Raw genomic sequence first — 16518 nt, 5'->3', positions numbered from 1 at the left:
TAAGTCAAATATTTAATATTCTATTTTCTATTAAATTATATCATTTTAATTTTTTTGAATAATGATTTTTTTCTCTTTTAAGGGGTATGTGCTTCATTTACATTCCATATTAAGCATTTGTAATCCCATGATGAGGCTAAGAATTTAGAAAAGTCAACACCTACTATATAATACCTAATTCAGGACCATCTCTTTCACTTTCCAGTTGCACTTGTAAAGGTTTTTGTGTAGACTCATCCTGTCACACACATTCATATTGTCTTCAGTGTTTTGAATTTTTCTAAATGTTCTCTTGCTTTCTGCACAGAATTCAGTTAAAGCTTATGTTGTTTGAAAGTAAAAACCATTCTTGTAGTTTGTTCCATCAAAATACATTATTTTTCTGTTTAAGTCAGAAAATCAGTCAGAAAGAAGCAGTTTTCTTTGATGCAGTATTTTAATTGACATTTAATTAAATGTCAGACATTTGAAGACAGAAGAACCACAGCACAAGAGAAGCGAGCACTCCACAAAGCCAGAGCTGCAAATGCTGCAACAATGGCACCCACATCTGCCCATTATGTGGCAGAACATTCCATGCCTGTATAGGCCTTACCAGCCACCTGCGGACACGCCGTGGACAGCCCACAACCCACTAGATGTCAAGGTCCTCTTCGAACACAATGGACGAACATCATTTTAATTGAATTTCGTTGAGAACATATGCATCCGTATTATTAATCTTCAATCTTACAACACTTCTACACAACTTGGTCCCTTCTCTTCTTCCTAACAAAATGCATCAGGACATCCCTTCCTAATTTTGCAAATTCTGTGAACTTTGTCAATTTTTTTGCCTCTGTATCCTCTTCATCTTTTCATCTCTCTTTTAATAACTTTTGTCTTACTTTTAAAACATTCTTTTATCATCAATTTTACATGTCTGGTCACTTCTCTCTTCCAAAGCTGTTCATTTAGTACTAAGTGATTCAAACAACTTTTTGCATAAATCTTCAAACATTTTCTGAAGCAATTCTGGTGTAATTCCTCTTTTTGCAAGTTGTGCTAACAATCCCCTCCTCCATTCTCTTGCTCATCTGGTAATTGTCATTCTAATTTTGTAATCCAGAAATGAAAGTGTCTCAGTTATAAGAGGGAAAGTAAAAGGCAGGCTTTTTTTTTTTGCTTTGTCTTTCTGCATCTTAAATACATTCATCTAAAATGACATTCCATATTTGCAGTCACTGTCACAATCTGGCTCACATTATCTTTATTATGTAAAAACTACCAATTGTCTATACTCTTAATGCTAAAAAAGTAAGAGTCTCATGAGTCAGGTCTGTTTGCCTGTTTAATTCCAATATTTTAAAAAACACTCACCAAATTTAATATTTCAAAGTTACTGTCCCATTTATCCATTTTGAACTTTTGATATTCAATTCCTGTTAAACTTTTTGCTGAAAATTTAAGTCCTTTATATCCGCCCCCCACTTCTTTATCCAGAAAGTATGTTGTATCTTTAGTTAATGAAAGTATCATTAACTGGTTTTCTTTCATCCTGCCTTTCTCTTTAACTGTAAATTGATTACATGCAACTGTGATTATGAAAGTGATGCTTTTGCAGATCTTATGTCCGTTACAGGCCGCATTATGGCTGTGAGCTTGACTGAAATCCCTCAACCCTCCCAATAAAAGTGTGTTTACTAAAGAATATTTCTGGTTTATCTGTGGTATTTAAAGATGAAGATAATCAAGTTAGATCAGGGGTCGGCAACCTTAAACACTCAAAGAGCCACAAAGGTCCTAATCAGAAGCCCCCCGTTCAATTCTGGAGCTGACCAGAAGTCCGGTTCCCCCACCATAGAGTCTCCTCCTAGTGCGGCATCCTTTTTCCTCTACCTGTCCTAACCGAAAACCCTATCAATTGTGGAGCAGACTGGAGACAGGGAGCTGCAGAAGAAGGATGAAAGAGCCACATGCAGCTCCAGAGCCGTGGATTGCCGACTCCTGAGTTAGATATTTTTAAAAATTACAACCAAACCTTTTTTGTCTTCATAAATTTATTTAGTAAACAGTGCACATTCAAATGAAATACTGTAGCAATAACAACAGAACATGACCACATTTAGCAAACAAAGGAGAAAATTATCTGGTGACTTCCTACTCAACTACCATCTTTATAAAGGAAGCTGGTAGAGAGAGAAAGAACATGAAGCTTTGCTGGTAGGAGAATGCAACATAAAACAACACTGCCCATCTCCTAACATCCACAATAAATCCCTCTGTGCAGGTCAGAATCTTACCAAAAGCTACTGCGTATGAAGGTTTAGAATTGGGTCACAGAAGTGAAAACACAGAATAGCATGTAAGGCAAAGAAAAGGAATTATTTCTCAGTTCTTTCATGAGTGAAAGGGGATTTAAGGCAAGTAGGAGAGTGAGCTCATATTCTGTCATAGAATGGAAGGAATTAACAAATGGATCTTGGTAGATGGGATAGAAGAAAAAACAGAGAAGAAGAAGAAATAGAAATAGAGAGAAGACTGCCTAGGTTTACCACATAACAAAAATATTTAACCACTGCGAGGCTCCAATCTTACACTCCAGCTGACATATCTCCAGGAACCCTTTCATACCATTTAATATTTCTTGACTGAATAAAAGACCCAGCCAAGTTGCCAACTTCTCTATCTCTCATAAATATTCATTTATCATGAATGGAAAAGGTGTATTATGAGAAGAAAAATTCTTCTATAACAACAGATGCTGGCAATAGAAACAGTGTCTGGTTCTGGAGTTGTGCTTTCAATCAAGGTTACAGGTAATCCTTAACTACATTTGTTTAGTAATCAAAGTGATGACTGGGATGAAAAAAGTGACTTATGACCGTTCCTCATACTTATGACTGTTGCAGTGCCTCCATAGTCACATGCTCAAAATTTGGGTGCTTGGCAACTCATATTCATTTACAATGGCTGCAGCATCCCAAGGTTGCATGATCACCATCTGAGACCTTCCCAGCTGGCTTCCAACAAACAAATTCAATTCAATACAGCTTCAATTAATGACTGCAGTGATTTGCTTAATGGCCACAGCAAAAAAAAGATAATAAAACTGGGCATAATTAAGTCAACAACCACCTCACTTAGTGATGGAAATTCCATCCCAATTGTGGTTGTAAGGTTGAGGATTACCGTACTTGCATTACATATGCATATAATGCTACCCTATATTACCTATGTACAAAGCTGAGGGTTATTTTTCTTCCAAACAAAAGAGAAATCTAAAAATAAACAGCCAGGAAATGTTAAAGTGCTTTTGCTTAATCATTAAGTAAGTCACTTGAATGGTTTTGTGGAACTGGATATTAAGGTAGGTACTATTTTAGGAAAGGCTTTCTCTGTAATGCTGAGCTATAAGCAGCTTATTGCAGCCTACAAATGTTAAAATTGGTTGTCCAATTTATCTACACTTGAGCAGTTCAGTGAATGGTGAAAGAGAAGTGACTATGAGTTTATTTAAATATAGTATTATTCCCTGTATTTGCTACAGAGATAGTATCTACTGCACTAGTGAATTAATCTAATTGTGACTAAAATAGCTATTTGTGCCTTAAATTGTTAATACAGATGGTCTACATAATTAAAGCAATCAACCAAATCTCCTTATGAGCAAATATCAAGATAGACTCAAATAAATCAACAACATCCTTAGCCGAACTGCACAATAAGGGCTACCCTCAAACTGCCTGGAGATTACTAATAATTCAAAAAGTGCTATATTTAGAGTAATTGACTTCTTACTGGGTACATGCCATCACCCAAAAGGGGTGCTGAAGAATATAAAATATTGTCACCGTCTGCACTCCTTTTTTAAAACAGAAGCAAAAAATGTCCTTAACTCTGATGTTCAGATCTGCCAGTCAAAGCAGTTTGAGTGGATGCTTTGCAAAACATGCATGAACAAGGCAGATAACTAGGTGAACTCTTAAATCCTTCAGCTACAATGGGATTTTTTTAGCATTTTCTACTCTGTAATAACTTCTCACTCTCTCTCTCTCTCATTTAGAGCTGTTCTGTCTGATTCCCAGATTCTCACTATGTGAGCAACTTCTCAAACAATTACAAAGCATAAATATATTTTTTCTAAATTCAAAGGCAGCTTGAAGAAAGACCTAAGACAAAAAACCATTTAACTTTGCATTTTTTGTAAATGCAAACTGAATAGCCATTGATCCACAAGCAACTGCTTGTACTGTCACATATGACTGCTTTCTTCAGAATCCAGATCTCTCAAGCGAGTTTCACTGAAATGAATGAGAATGTCCTAAGCACACAATTTCATGCATTAAAAAAAATCAATGTACATGTTGCATTATGCTATTATTGCTGCATAACAGGTATCAACTAGCATATAACAAATTGCTTGTTTCATAGTTAGTTGCTTCAAAACTCTGCTTAATTCCACAAATACCTAAACAAGAGTTTTAGGATTTGATAACATCTTCAAGTGTTGGTAGAAAAATGATGTTAAGTAGTTTAAGAAGTATACTCTTCTGATTTTAATTAGAACATTAATTAGCTCATGGAAGAAGAAGAGCTTTTGCAGCTTGGTTAGCTGCCATTCTTATTACAGAGCACAAGTTACTAGTTCATAATCTCCCCTTTCGTGTAGACAAAAGTAAAAGGCTCAAAATACAGGTCAGCCACACATCTTATTATTGCATGTTTGTGAATACTACCAAAAATCATGCTAAAGGGAGATGAGGAGAAATGTACTTCCAAAGGGAGAAAAGGCAGACAAGAATAAATTGAACTACAACTCTTTCAACAAAACAGAAATATACATTGAAAAGTACCTGAAAGAGAAAACTGCAGAAACAGTTTCAGTTATTTATGCTAAATAATATTAAAAAATAAGGTCATGCTTTGTTCTCTTTGAACATTAACAGTGAGTTTCAGGATGATCTATCAATGATCAAATTTCAATTTATTAGAGGAATTGTCCTATTACAGAACCACCCAATCACTACTAAAAAGTTCTGCTGAGTTTTAGGATATCTCAAAGCAATGTCTGGGGGAGCTGCTAAGAATGCAGAGATAAATACCCAGTATTGTTACCTAATTCATTTTTTTAAGGAGGCGAACTATCTCTAAGGAAATCAATACTCCCTCCATTCTCTAATCTGTTCAGGCTTCTGTTCATCAAGCATGCTCATCTAAGAAATATTAGCATAAGAAAAGCTTGATAATTTCACAGGAATAGAAAAGTAAAATAGAGTTATATTTCAATTTAGTAGCTATCATTACATATCTTGCAGATCACCAATGACAAAAAAGGTATTAGTCAAAAATTTGCCTTAAATTCAATGCTGAACATATTCAATCAATCCCTCTTAATATTCCTAGCAATCTCAGCAATCTAATTATTTAGCACCATGTCAAAGTCAGTACACACTGAAAATTTGGTTGTACATTCTTTGTAGTCACTCGTGGGCTACATGCCATAAATTTATGCACAGAGATGGAAGATATTTCTTTCTAGAACATTTACATGGGTGCTGGCATATCATTATGCATTATTTTAATAAAACCCAAGTCACATGGGCTTTCTCTACCAGCCCAAAAGCTGTAGGTCTTTAGATAAAGGGCAAGAAGGGTTTACCTTTTAGATGTACAGCCAGGTCCAAATAGTGTAAGAATAAAAATAAAACTTTAAATGCATTGAGCTGAAAATAGCTATCCATTCTATCTTATCCTCCAGTAAATTATCCCTCCACTTCGAAAGGAGGGGGTGTATTAAGTGCAGATAAACAAATTACAGTATCAGATATTTACAAAACCTGTGTAATGGAGGGAAAAGGCAGCCCTTTAACTGTTCATAAAAAATGTGAAGCAATCATGGTCTCTATGTAAATATGGAGACAGACATCTAGTAAGATTGTGCAACACAGTCAAATGATCCCACCCCTTTAGCAATATTACCTATGCCAGTCACAGGAAGATAAAGATCAAAGCTCTGAGTTTGGGAGGGTTTTTGCCTATTGCAGGCAACACAGTGCTTCTTTTATCAAGATAAATTATTTCAGATCAATAACAGTGTGCAATTTGGATCCCCATTAGAAAGACAGTTCCATATTCCCTCCTTCCATTTCTTTCCTATCAACAATATCCAATTCTTATTTGGGGTTCACCTGTTTGCATTACAATTAAGTCATTTCTCCTTTCTCCCATCTTGAAGAAACACAGCTTCTGCTTTGTACAGGTCAGGCATCTTCAGTGCTACTTGCGTCGTCAAATGTATTCTTCAAAGTGCAGTCAAGCCAAAATTACAACGGCAGTACATCATACCAGCAGTGTCCAGCCAGTTATCAGATATAGGGTCATATTTCTGTACAGTATTAAGATAGGACGACCCTGAGTGACCACCAACTACATAAAGATACGTATCAATTACAGCTGCGCCAACTCCTATTGGGGAAGAAAAAAGAAAATATATTTAACATTACAAAATCAAGTCCTTTTCATAGGAAAAACATGCAAACTAAAAAAACCACACCCCACAATTTAAATAAGTGTTAAAGAGTTTCTGGTCGTTATGAGGAAACTGGGATGCAGGAGTATTACATATGTTCACCATCTTCAGATATATGTAAAAAAAGGCAAGTAAAAACCTAATCATCATCATCATGAATGCGATAATGTGGAGGGTGGAAAATGTCCAAAGATCAGATGTTTTCTTGAGGGAGGGGAGGAACACCTATAAAATTATCCCTTCAACTCATCTCTTCACTGCCCTTCTCTATCTTGGGCCTAGCAAAAGACAATAGTACAGGAAACTCAGAACAAAAATGGCCAAATATTACTCCAATATCATGAAAATGGGTTAGGCAGAAAATGCTTTCTGGAACAAATTCTTGGCCTCCAGGTTATGCTTTTATCGTCATAAAGAATTTTGGCTGAGGAAGAAAGCAGCAATTTATCCTTGAAGATTTGAGTTGAACTCTCTAGAATCAAGGATCTAATAAACAAGCAGTTGCAGTAACAGCTCTGAGGACCCTGTCCACTTCCTCAGATCCAACAGTCAAACTGCTCCCAGATAATCAGGTGAGTCTAATGCATGGGTGTCAAACTCATAGCATCACATGACATATATTTTTTCCTTCTGCTGAGCTGGGGTAGGTGTGGCCTATGTGTGATGCATCTGGCCCACATGCTGCCGATTTGACACCCATGCAATGGATCTGCTCCATGCTTGGTTTCCAATCGAGAACGAAGCCAAGCAATTTTGTCTGTTATATCCTTGACAAATTCCTCTACATGATTTCCTAGTTGCAACTGAGGAACTGAAGGCTGCATATGTATGCTGATGGAATTTGGGAGAGTACAGTCATATATATACACATGCAGTAACATGTGTTACTGCAATACTTTTCTGTGAGAAATACTTGATTTTCTGGAAAAATTTCTGGGGTGCCAACAATTTCGGCCATGACTGTATATGTTCTGGTTAGTCTGGGATTCTCTCTTTTCTCCTTTTCTTTTTTGAATGCTATCTCAAGATAATGGGAAAAGGATGTTGGCATTGTTGAACTGAATGAAACAAGAGGTCATGGGAGAGGCCTGTGTGTGTCATGTTTGTTTGGTGTGGTACTTGATGCTTGAGAAGTGTATGAATTGATCAACTACAAGCTTTCACTCAGTTTGGAAGCTTTTTCTGCTAAACTGGGTATCAGGCTGAACAGAGAGGGAAGTCCTGTCTCTGCCAAAGTGTATGCCTCATGAGTAAGTGGCTGCTAGCTGGCTGTGAACATCAGAGGAGACCTCACAAGGGCAGCCATCTATTCCTGATATCATCTTTTCTCTGGTCATTTCTCTTGTGTACCTATTTTTTCATAAGCTCAGCCTCCCCTTGGACTCTACAAAATTTGCCTGCACCATGCCTGTTAGCTGACAGGCCAGGTCAAGAGGGAAAAGAGAATGTGGTATTTCCAGAGGAAGATTTACTTTTACAGACTGCGCTTTATAGTTTGCTGAGATCTGTTGCAACCCTAACACCTGAGCCAAATAATAAAGTAGCAGGAGGGAAATAAGGGTGATTCTGCATTACGCACATAAAATTATGTTTGCAAATTCAAAAATATGGAGTAGTTCCCAAATATGTAATTGTCTTACAGGGAGAGGTTTCTGTAAAGATAGAAGTTACTGGAAGAGTAATAAAAAATCAGCTTAGTTGGAATCATTAACAGCTATAAGATCTAGAATGGTATCAAATGAATACCTAAGCAATATTATTACTCAATCACCAAAATGTCTAACTCTAGAATAGTCACGTTGTCTATCCACATTCCCACAAAACTAAATTTAATTTATTTTATGCTAGGAAGCCCTCTGAAATCCTAAATGATCCAAAGTTTTATGCCACCATCTTTATTAATATAATCACCACATTCTTTTTGCTTTCAGAGAAAAAAAGAAAGAAATTCAATCTTTGGTTGTAAACAGTTTGCCTGTGTCTTAAAGTACTGAGGATATAAATACTAGTCAAGTAAATCTCTCTCTTCCTTTTTCTAGGGTTTTTTTGGTTTATCATAGCAAGGATAAGTTTTTTTTTTAAAGGAAAAGACAACTGAATAGCACTTTGGGGCATTCTTACACAATTTGCATAGAAGTAGCACAGTAAGGGAAAATTCAGTGATGATTTTCTTTGTTCAAAGTAAGACTTAATTGCTCCCAAAGTGACATGAAAAAAAGAACAACAAAATTCAACTGAACAGGAGCAGTTTAGATAATAAGCTGAGAAGTTTATTACCAGTTCGAGGTTCCTTCATCGGATGACAAACAGTCCATTGGTTTTGGTGTGGATCATACCGCTCAATGCTGGACAAGTGAGAAACACCATTGTGCCCTCCAACTACAAAAATGAAGCCCAACATAACCCCAACACCGAAGTTTATTCTCTTGTCTGCCATTGGTGCAACTGCTTCCCAGGAGTCCTTGTTGGGATCATAACGTTCCACACTGCAGATGGAAACAAACAACAGCATTTAAAGACCAGAGTTTCTACTGATTACTTCAAGTTAGTACTATAGCTGCTTTCATGAGGGATAACCAGCAAGTTGCAATTCCCACATGAATGCAGCTTCAATGGCCCCTTGAGATAGTCTATAATACAAGTTATCGTCAAGGTATTTTGTTAGCACATAAAACTCTACAGTCAAGATGGAAATCAGGAACCAAAAGGAGAAAAAGGATTGAACATGACTTAAGGTATAAAACAAAACAACTATTTTTTAAAATCAATGGATGTATGACAATTATACAATTGAGGAGATAAAGGGAAGTATGGCATCTAGCCACAATACAACAATACCCAAAAAAAACCTAACCCTAGTTTAATGGGATTGACTTGTGTGTCCTTTTGCTGATTAAAATACAGGTAGTCCTTGACATCTAACAGTTCATTTAATGACCATTTGAAGTTACAATGGCACTGAAAAAAGTAGCTTATGACCAGTTTTCACACTTATGACCGTTGCAGCATCCCCATAGTCACATGATCAGTATTCAGATGCTTAGCAACTAACTCATATTTATGACGGTTGCGGTGTCCTGGAGTCATGTGATCACCACCTGTGATCTTCTGACAAGCAAAGTCAATGAGGAAACCAGATTCATTTAACAATCGTGTTACTAACTTAACAGCTGTGGCAAGGAAAGTCATAAAATGGGGCAAAATTCAATTAACAATAGTCTCACTTAGCAACATAAATTTTGGGCTCAATTGTCATTAAGTCAAGGACTACCTATACCACAGACATTTCCACATATAGCAAACAAAGTGTGAAATACAGTTTAAGAAAATCTGTAAAAAGGTAGTAAATGTAGAATAAAGAGACTCAAACGTTTGCCTGTAGCAGTGTAAAGGCAGGAAAATTTTGTATCTGATGTAGCTCAAGCAAACAGGGCTGCCTGGTTTTGCTCTACATCCATCACCTGGCTAGACAGTCCATCATGGATAGGATTCTATAAATCCATTTCCTAGATTAATACCCCCCCCAAAAAAAAACCCACCTGTGCAGTCATATGCACCACAACTCTCTTTTTTCCTTCCCCCTGCAAAATGTCAGTGAACCGGGGAAAAAAATAGGGCATTTTTCTAAATGCCTTTCCACTGGGTTTCTATAAAAGTCCACAAGGAATGAAAAAGAAATAACATTTTTCCTACGATCTTTGAAAAAGAAGAACAGAACAGAATAACAGAGTTGGAAGGGACCTTGGAGGTCCTCTAGTCCAGCCCCCTTTTCAGGCAGGAAACCTTATACCATTTCAGACAAATGATCGTCATATCTCTTCTTAAAAACTTCCAGTATTGGAGCATTCCCAACTTCTGGAGGCAAGTTCTTTCACTGGTTAATTGTTCTCACTATCAAGAAATTTCTTCTTAGTTCTAGGTTGCTTCTCTAAAATAATATGACCTATCACTTTAGATCTTGGCATTCTCTCCCTCTCAAAAGTAGCTCAACAAGCTAATACTATCCCAATTTTTTTTTTAAAAATGCAGCCAATGGTCTGTTCTGTTTATAATGCTGGCAACAACCCCCCCCAAAAAAAAAACAACAATAACCAAAACAAAAACAAAAACAACCCCAACCCTGCCATTTGGGAAACACAAACTTTTCTTTCTTCAAGCAGGCCATAAATTATGGTAATACATTGGCTTCCAGAAGTTCATTCATTTCATTTAAGAACTTTCAAGCTTTCTTAGAATCACATACAAATCACATACTAATTTATGCTGTTACGTGACTGTGATGTTATTTTTCCACAATAGGAAAGAGACTTGAACATTATACTGCAGCAGTGTTATTCCACGTCTGTGATGGTCTTTACATAACAAGTTTTGATTAAGTTTTAGAACAATTTTAACTTCACATTTAACTTTTTATTAATAAGGATTGCCTATTAAAGTCTGCAGAATGGATTGGGTTAGAGTTAAATGATATAAACCTCTACTGTAGTTGGCAAGTTGCGCTCCTAATTTTGTAAGTGTTGAATCTCAGGAATTTTTTCTCTAATTTAAATCAGCAGACATGTAGGGAAAATTACCAGGCTGTATTCACATTATATTCTTACCCATAGTTAATTTAGCTATTGTTTCATTAACACTTTAGAAAATTGGATTAACACAGCACACTCAACAGTAAACTAGCCCCAAGTGCATTTACACAACACACTTGCAAAAAATGTGGTTAGCATTTAAGTGTACTGTTATCTCAGGAATACAACCCCAGGCTACAGTAATGAAATTATGTACAAGGCTAGAATCTCATATAATCTTACATCATCAGCCAGTTGCTCTCTATAAAGAGAGTTTTTAGTTAGAATGAACGCTTGGTTTTTGATGTGTGTGCACATGACCAATAAATACCACAGTATGATTTAAGACCTAACCAAATATATGTAATTTCTTCTCCCCAGGTTTTGAAAAAACAAACAAACCACAAGTATAATTTTAACAAAAAATCCCAAGGAATTTGTTAGACAAATTACCTAAAGCATGAATTATGAAGGCATTGTTACACTGGGAATAATTAATAATACAGGGTCCTGCATATTATTGTTCTGCTGTATACCACCCAGAGTTGCTTTCCACAAGAGTGCCCATTTAATTATATGATCAAATCAAATCAATAAATGTTTAATAATAATAATAAAAAAAAAATTGCCAATCTTAAACATGCACTTGCCTGTTCATATGAGCTGGACCATAGCCCCCAATGGCATAAATCATTCCATCTAAAACAGCTGCAGCAAAGCAACTCCTGGTTTTGTTCATTGGTGCAACAGGCTGCCACTCCTTCACCTTTGGAATATACTTCTCCACGGATTGCAGATAGGACTGTCCATCATAACCTCCCAAGGCATAGATTTCTCGTGACAAAACTGTTACACCCAGTGTACTTCGGCTGTCATTCATACTCTCAATTGATGTCCAAGTGTTTGTATCAGGGTCCCAGCATTCCACAGAGCTTTCATGCTTCCGATAATTGATGCCTTGACACATGTGGGTTGCAATTCCTCCTATTACATAGATTTTCTGATCAAGGGCACAGATTCCAAATTCATAGCGAGGAACACTCAGAGGTGCTAAGCCTATCCAAGAATCATTCTTAGGAAAATACATCTCAACACTGAAGAAGACAAAAAACAATAATGAGGCAAAAAAATGGAATTTCAATATATCAAAAGCTGATATTCCAAATGGAATTTAAACACTTTTATCCCATGTCTCTTTATTTGCAACAGTTTTTTCTTTTTTAAAAAAATGCTGGTTTGAGTTGTTTGATACTGAATCATTTTCTAAACGGACTCCTACGCACAAAAACATTGTAACTGAATTGATGTTTCGTGTTAAGCCATATATGGCTTGGTTTGGGCTTAATGCTTTGGGTAAACTAAGTCATTTGGCATATAAATAATAGCTGATGGTTTAGCAGTTAAGTGTGATCTTTGTAGTATATTCATCAAATTAATTATAAGCACTGCTCAGTGTGAGGTATGTAACCAGTCTCTAAATCATAAGAGTTGGAAAGAAATTCAGGATAACAAATCTTAAAAATAATTTTACTTGCAATATTTATTTATATGAAACTAAACTTAGAATGTAATGTAATCATTTGGTTTGTTCTGAGAACACATAAGGGATACTTTCACACAATATTCCTGTGATCACAACACCTTATATCACCCAAACTTTACCAAAGCAGAGCTTTATTGTTTTGAAAAACAGCTCAACTCCTTAATGAAGATTGCTTGAAACTGAAAGGCCCTAAAAATACGGTCCACCAATGGAGATGAAGGCAGTCAAGTGGCTGATTTGATTGTGTTGTTGCCATGGGAGTGGAATTTTTTTATGGGTTATTATATGGTGGGTGTTTTCAAATGTTATAAAGCCACCAATCCATTCCATGGTGCTTTAATAAAACTGACTACTACTCAATATTTGGAGATAATGTAGTCAAGTAAAATATAGCCTTTAAAAGGTGAGGCGGGGGCATAAATGAGTTGTTGACTTTCTAAATATGAGCTGTCATACATTTTACAGCTAGCAATTTTAGGCAATGAAACTGATTACAGGATAATTAACCTCAATATATTTCTTTGTTATAATAACAACCCTAACAGTTGACAAAGAAAAATAATAAGACCATTCATACTTCTAACAGAATAGAAGTTAGATTTGCAGTTATTTATGCTCCCACTTTATACTTAATTGTGTGTGTGGGGGGGGGGAAACCCTGAAATCTCTTTCCTTTTTAGTAAATGGGATAAATTATTAGACTGATATGATTAAGATATAAATTAATTTCTGGACTAAAAGATTGCTGTGCACAGCTTACAAGGCTGTGACCATTAGAACAGCAGCAAAATGAAGAATATTCAAAATTATAACACCCTGGTCAATTATCTGCTTTTCTAAAGCTTCTGCATTCCAGACTATTCCCTTTTTCTACTATGCCATGACAAGTAACTGAAGGTTGTCAAAACCTGTATAGTTTCCTCAGAGATAGGCTCCGCTAGCTACTTTGACTTGTGAACAGAAAAGGTTAGCAAGAAAAGCCTGCTTAAATCCAGTGGTTTGGTTTTTTTTTTGTTCTTGTGGCTATTATTTCTCACCTTTCCAAACAAGCAAAGAGTCCAGCTTTTCCTCCCACTGCACAGAGCACTTTAGGAGGGCAGCGAGGACGTGTAGTTAACACAGTCTGATATGAAAGTCTGTGTTCAGGCATGAAATGGTACTTCAGGGCTTCATTCAACAGATGTTTACAGGTATGGTCATCACGAATGAGATGATTGGCTTCATAAAGTCTTGTGAGAAATTTAACACTCAACAGAGGCAGCCGTACACAGTGAAGTAGCTGTGCCAGAAATTTCTGACGCTCCTGCACATCATATTTGATCCAAGATTCCAGTGCATAAAAAACCATTTCCTCTGTAACTACATTCAAGCAGTCATTGGAAACAATTTCATCCAGCTCAGAATGGGTAAGTTCAAAGAACTCTTCTGTCTGACAAACATCTTCAAAGTTCTGACAAATATATTTATTGGCAGCCGAGTACAGATCATGGCAGCCATAAGTCTCTGCAAAACGGGAGATACCAATACAATTGCCAGGATCCAGCTGGCTTTCTAAAAAGGTACAACATTCTTTCAGCACAAGCTTGATTTGCAAGAGATTGGCAGCAGGCAGAAGCGATTCCACAGTGTCCTGTGATATGAATACAGTCCCAGTATAGGCATATTCCACTATGGCCTGCAGAGCTGCTTCTGCAATGCACTGGAATTCTACTTCAGAGTTTTCTTTTTCAGAGAGATTGCCACTGAACATGGCTTTGAAATATGGACTGATACTAGCAAGCACAACTTTATGGGCATGGATCTTGACATCTCCAACCCGAAGGATGACATCACAAAGTTCATGGTGCTGGCGGAGTAAGTTCAGGCCTTGCAGGAGTTGCTCTGAATGCAGGGGTATTAAGTTAGCAATCATATAGGTTGGAGATGACTGGTCCATCTGTTAAAATAAATTTAAAACACATTTTCATAAATTTTTAACGAATATACTTTTGATACATATAAAGCAATATAAGAACTTGTGCTCTTATCACAATGCAATGTCTTCAATATAGGGAAACTTTGAAGACTTCTTAAAAACTGCATCTGCTGCAAAATGCAGCAATCTGTTTATTGAGCCACTTGAGTCATATTATACTAATTTTGTGAACTGTGCATTGGTTACCAATGAATTTCTAGGTGAATTTTAAAGTTCTAGTTTGACTTATATGGCTTGGCTCCTAGGTACTCCAACCAGATTTGGCCCATTTAAGGGTCTCTTGCAAAAGTTTCATATGAAGTGAACCAGAATGTGCTTGTTTTCCAACATGGTATTAACATTATGAAATAGCCTCTCTCAAGGTTATGAATGTCAACAGATTAGTCTCTCTGCATTTTATTTCAAGTCATTCCTATTTTTAAAAATCACTGAGCTTTTTTATCTTTCTCAATTCATATCAGTATCTCTGCTTTCTTTTTAGATGAAACTTTATTGTAAAGAGATTTTCATATTCTCCCTAGATGTCTACACACCCAAATTATATTCCTTTCACACACATGGATGTATGTATGAATGTGTATGTATGTGTATATGTGTGCATACACACACAAAAGCTATTTATTTGCAGTGATTTACTGATTTGAATAACAGTAAGAAAAAAAGAACTGTACCGAAATAGAAAATTTGAGTCTGAAATATTACTAGTATGAAACAGAAAATAACAAGTCTGCCTAAAGTTAGCAATAAGACAATAATCACAGTATGGCTATATATTCTCTATCTTATACTGTTTGGTTTATGTGCTCTAAGCAGGGCAACACTTTAAAATTCTGAAAAAGCTGCTTTAGAATGTACAGAAATGCAAACACCTAGTGAGTCATTAAAGTAGTATGTCTGTTATAGGGCTGCATTTATGTTCCCGTTGCTCTAAAGCAACTTTTCAGTGTCGAATCATAAAACTTTACAACAAACTCTTAAGTGCTTTTTCTTTAAGCTTCGTGAATCTTTATGACTATGGAATCCTCACTCATTACTTTGATTACTTTGGAAGTCCTTATCACAATAATTAATAAAACGTGGATATTTTAGAACCACCACAGGTCCCTCCCTACATTACCCACCCCCCACAAAAAAGTTAAAATCTACCCCTCCATTTGAAAACCAGCAATTTACAGCGTGTATATTTGATTATGATAATCTCCGTCCAAGGCAAATAATCAACTTTAACACCACTTATCTTGTCTCAAGAGAGACATACTAACTAGACACTACAGAAATTGCCACCAATTCACTTGAAAACCAAATCAATCACTTTCTGTTCTTGCATTCAGCTCTAGTAACCCCAACTGCCAGCCGACTGTTCCCAGTACTAGGGGGAGGGGAGCGAAAACAGTTACCGAGCACGTAGAGACGACAAAGGCACCTTAACTTGACAGGGGGAAGAGGCCAAAATGTTTTTAGCAAATACCCATCGCGCCCATTTGCGAAGGACGACGAGGAACGGAGAAAAACAAGGACCTCCCGCAGCCAGTCATCCCTTCCAACCTCCGTCTCATATTATGTTGGAGTTTTTTTTTCTCGATATTGTTATCGAGCCCAAATTCCTCCATTTCGGGCATTTCCCTCAGAATTAATATCGCGGGGGTGGGTCGCTCACCGGACTCAGGGGACGACAAGCCCAGTCGGGCGGGGGCCTCAGCGGGCTCCTTTCAGGCACAACAACACAGCCAGACGCAGCGGAAGAGGAGAAGAGAAAGAGGCGATGGCTGGTTGCGTCATTTCCGCTAACGATCCACAGACTCCGACTCCTCCTCCAAAATTTCGACTCCCGGCAGCCTTTTCGCCGTTCACGGGGAGAGGTGTTGCCACAATTGCACATTCCAATTGTACATTTAAATCAGAGCAAAAACAAACTTTCCCTGGG

General features: G+C 36.9%; 1 protein-coding gene across 1 annotated transcript; it reads right to left on the bottom strand.

Moving 5' to 3' along the window:
- Positions 1–2003: 2003 nt before the first annotated feature.
- On the bottom strand, positions 2004–16473 carry KLHL28 (kelch like family member 28). The gene is made up of 5 exons (XM_058163162.1): positions 16252–16473; positions 13657–14555; positions 11727–12170; positions 8789–8997; positions 2004–6447 (listed from the first exon to the last, which is right to left on the bottom strand). Exons 1-5 carry the CDS (start codon positions 16471–16473, stop codon positions 6284–6286), a joined length of 1938 nt encoding a protein of 645 aa, XP_058019145.1. The 3' UTR covers positions 2004–6283.
- Positions 16474–16518: the final 45 nt, after the last annotated feature.

This window comes from Ahaetulla prasina, chromosome 1 (genome assembly GCF_028640845.1).
Source record: "Ahaetulla prasina isolate Xishuangbanna chromosome 1, ASM2864084v1, whole genome shotgun sequence".
NCBI classification, from domain to species: Eukaryota; Metazoa; Chordata; class Lepidosauria; order Squamata; family Colubridae; genus Ahaetulla; species Ahaetulla prasina.
The sequence above is the reverse complement of the archived record's forward strand: the minus strand, read 5'-3'. Positions and strand labels throughout refer to the sequence as shown.

Coding starts and splice junctions, on each gene's coding strand:
- KLHL28 (XM_058163162.1), bottom strand. CDS start 16,473: ATGTGCAATTGTGGCAACACCTCTCCCCGTGAACGGCGAAAAGGCTGC. Junction 12,171..13,656: donor CTCTTTGCTTGTTTGGAAAG/GTGAGAAATAAT, acceptor TGTCTTCTTCAG/TGTTGAGATGTATTTTCCTA. Junction 8,998..11,726: donor GGTCCAGCTCATATGAACAG/GCAAGTGCATGT, acceptor TTCCATCTGCAG/TGTGGAACGTTATGATCCCA.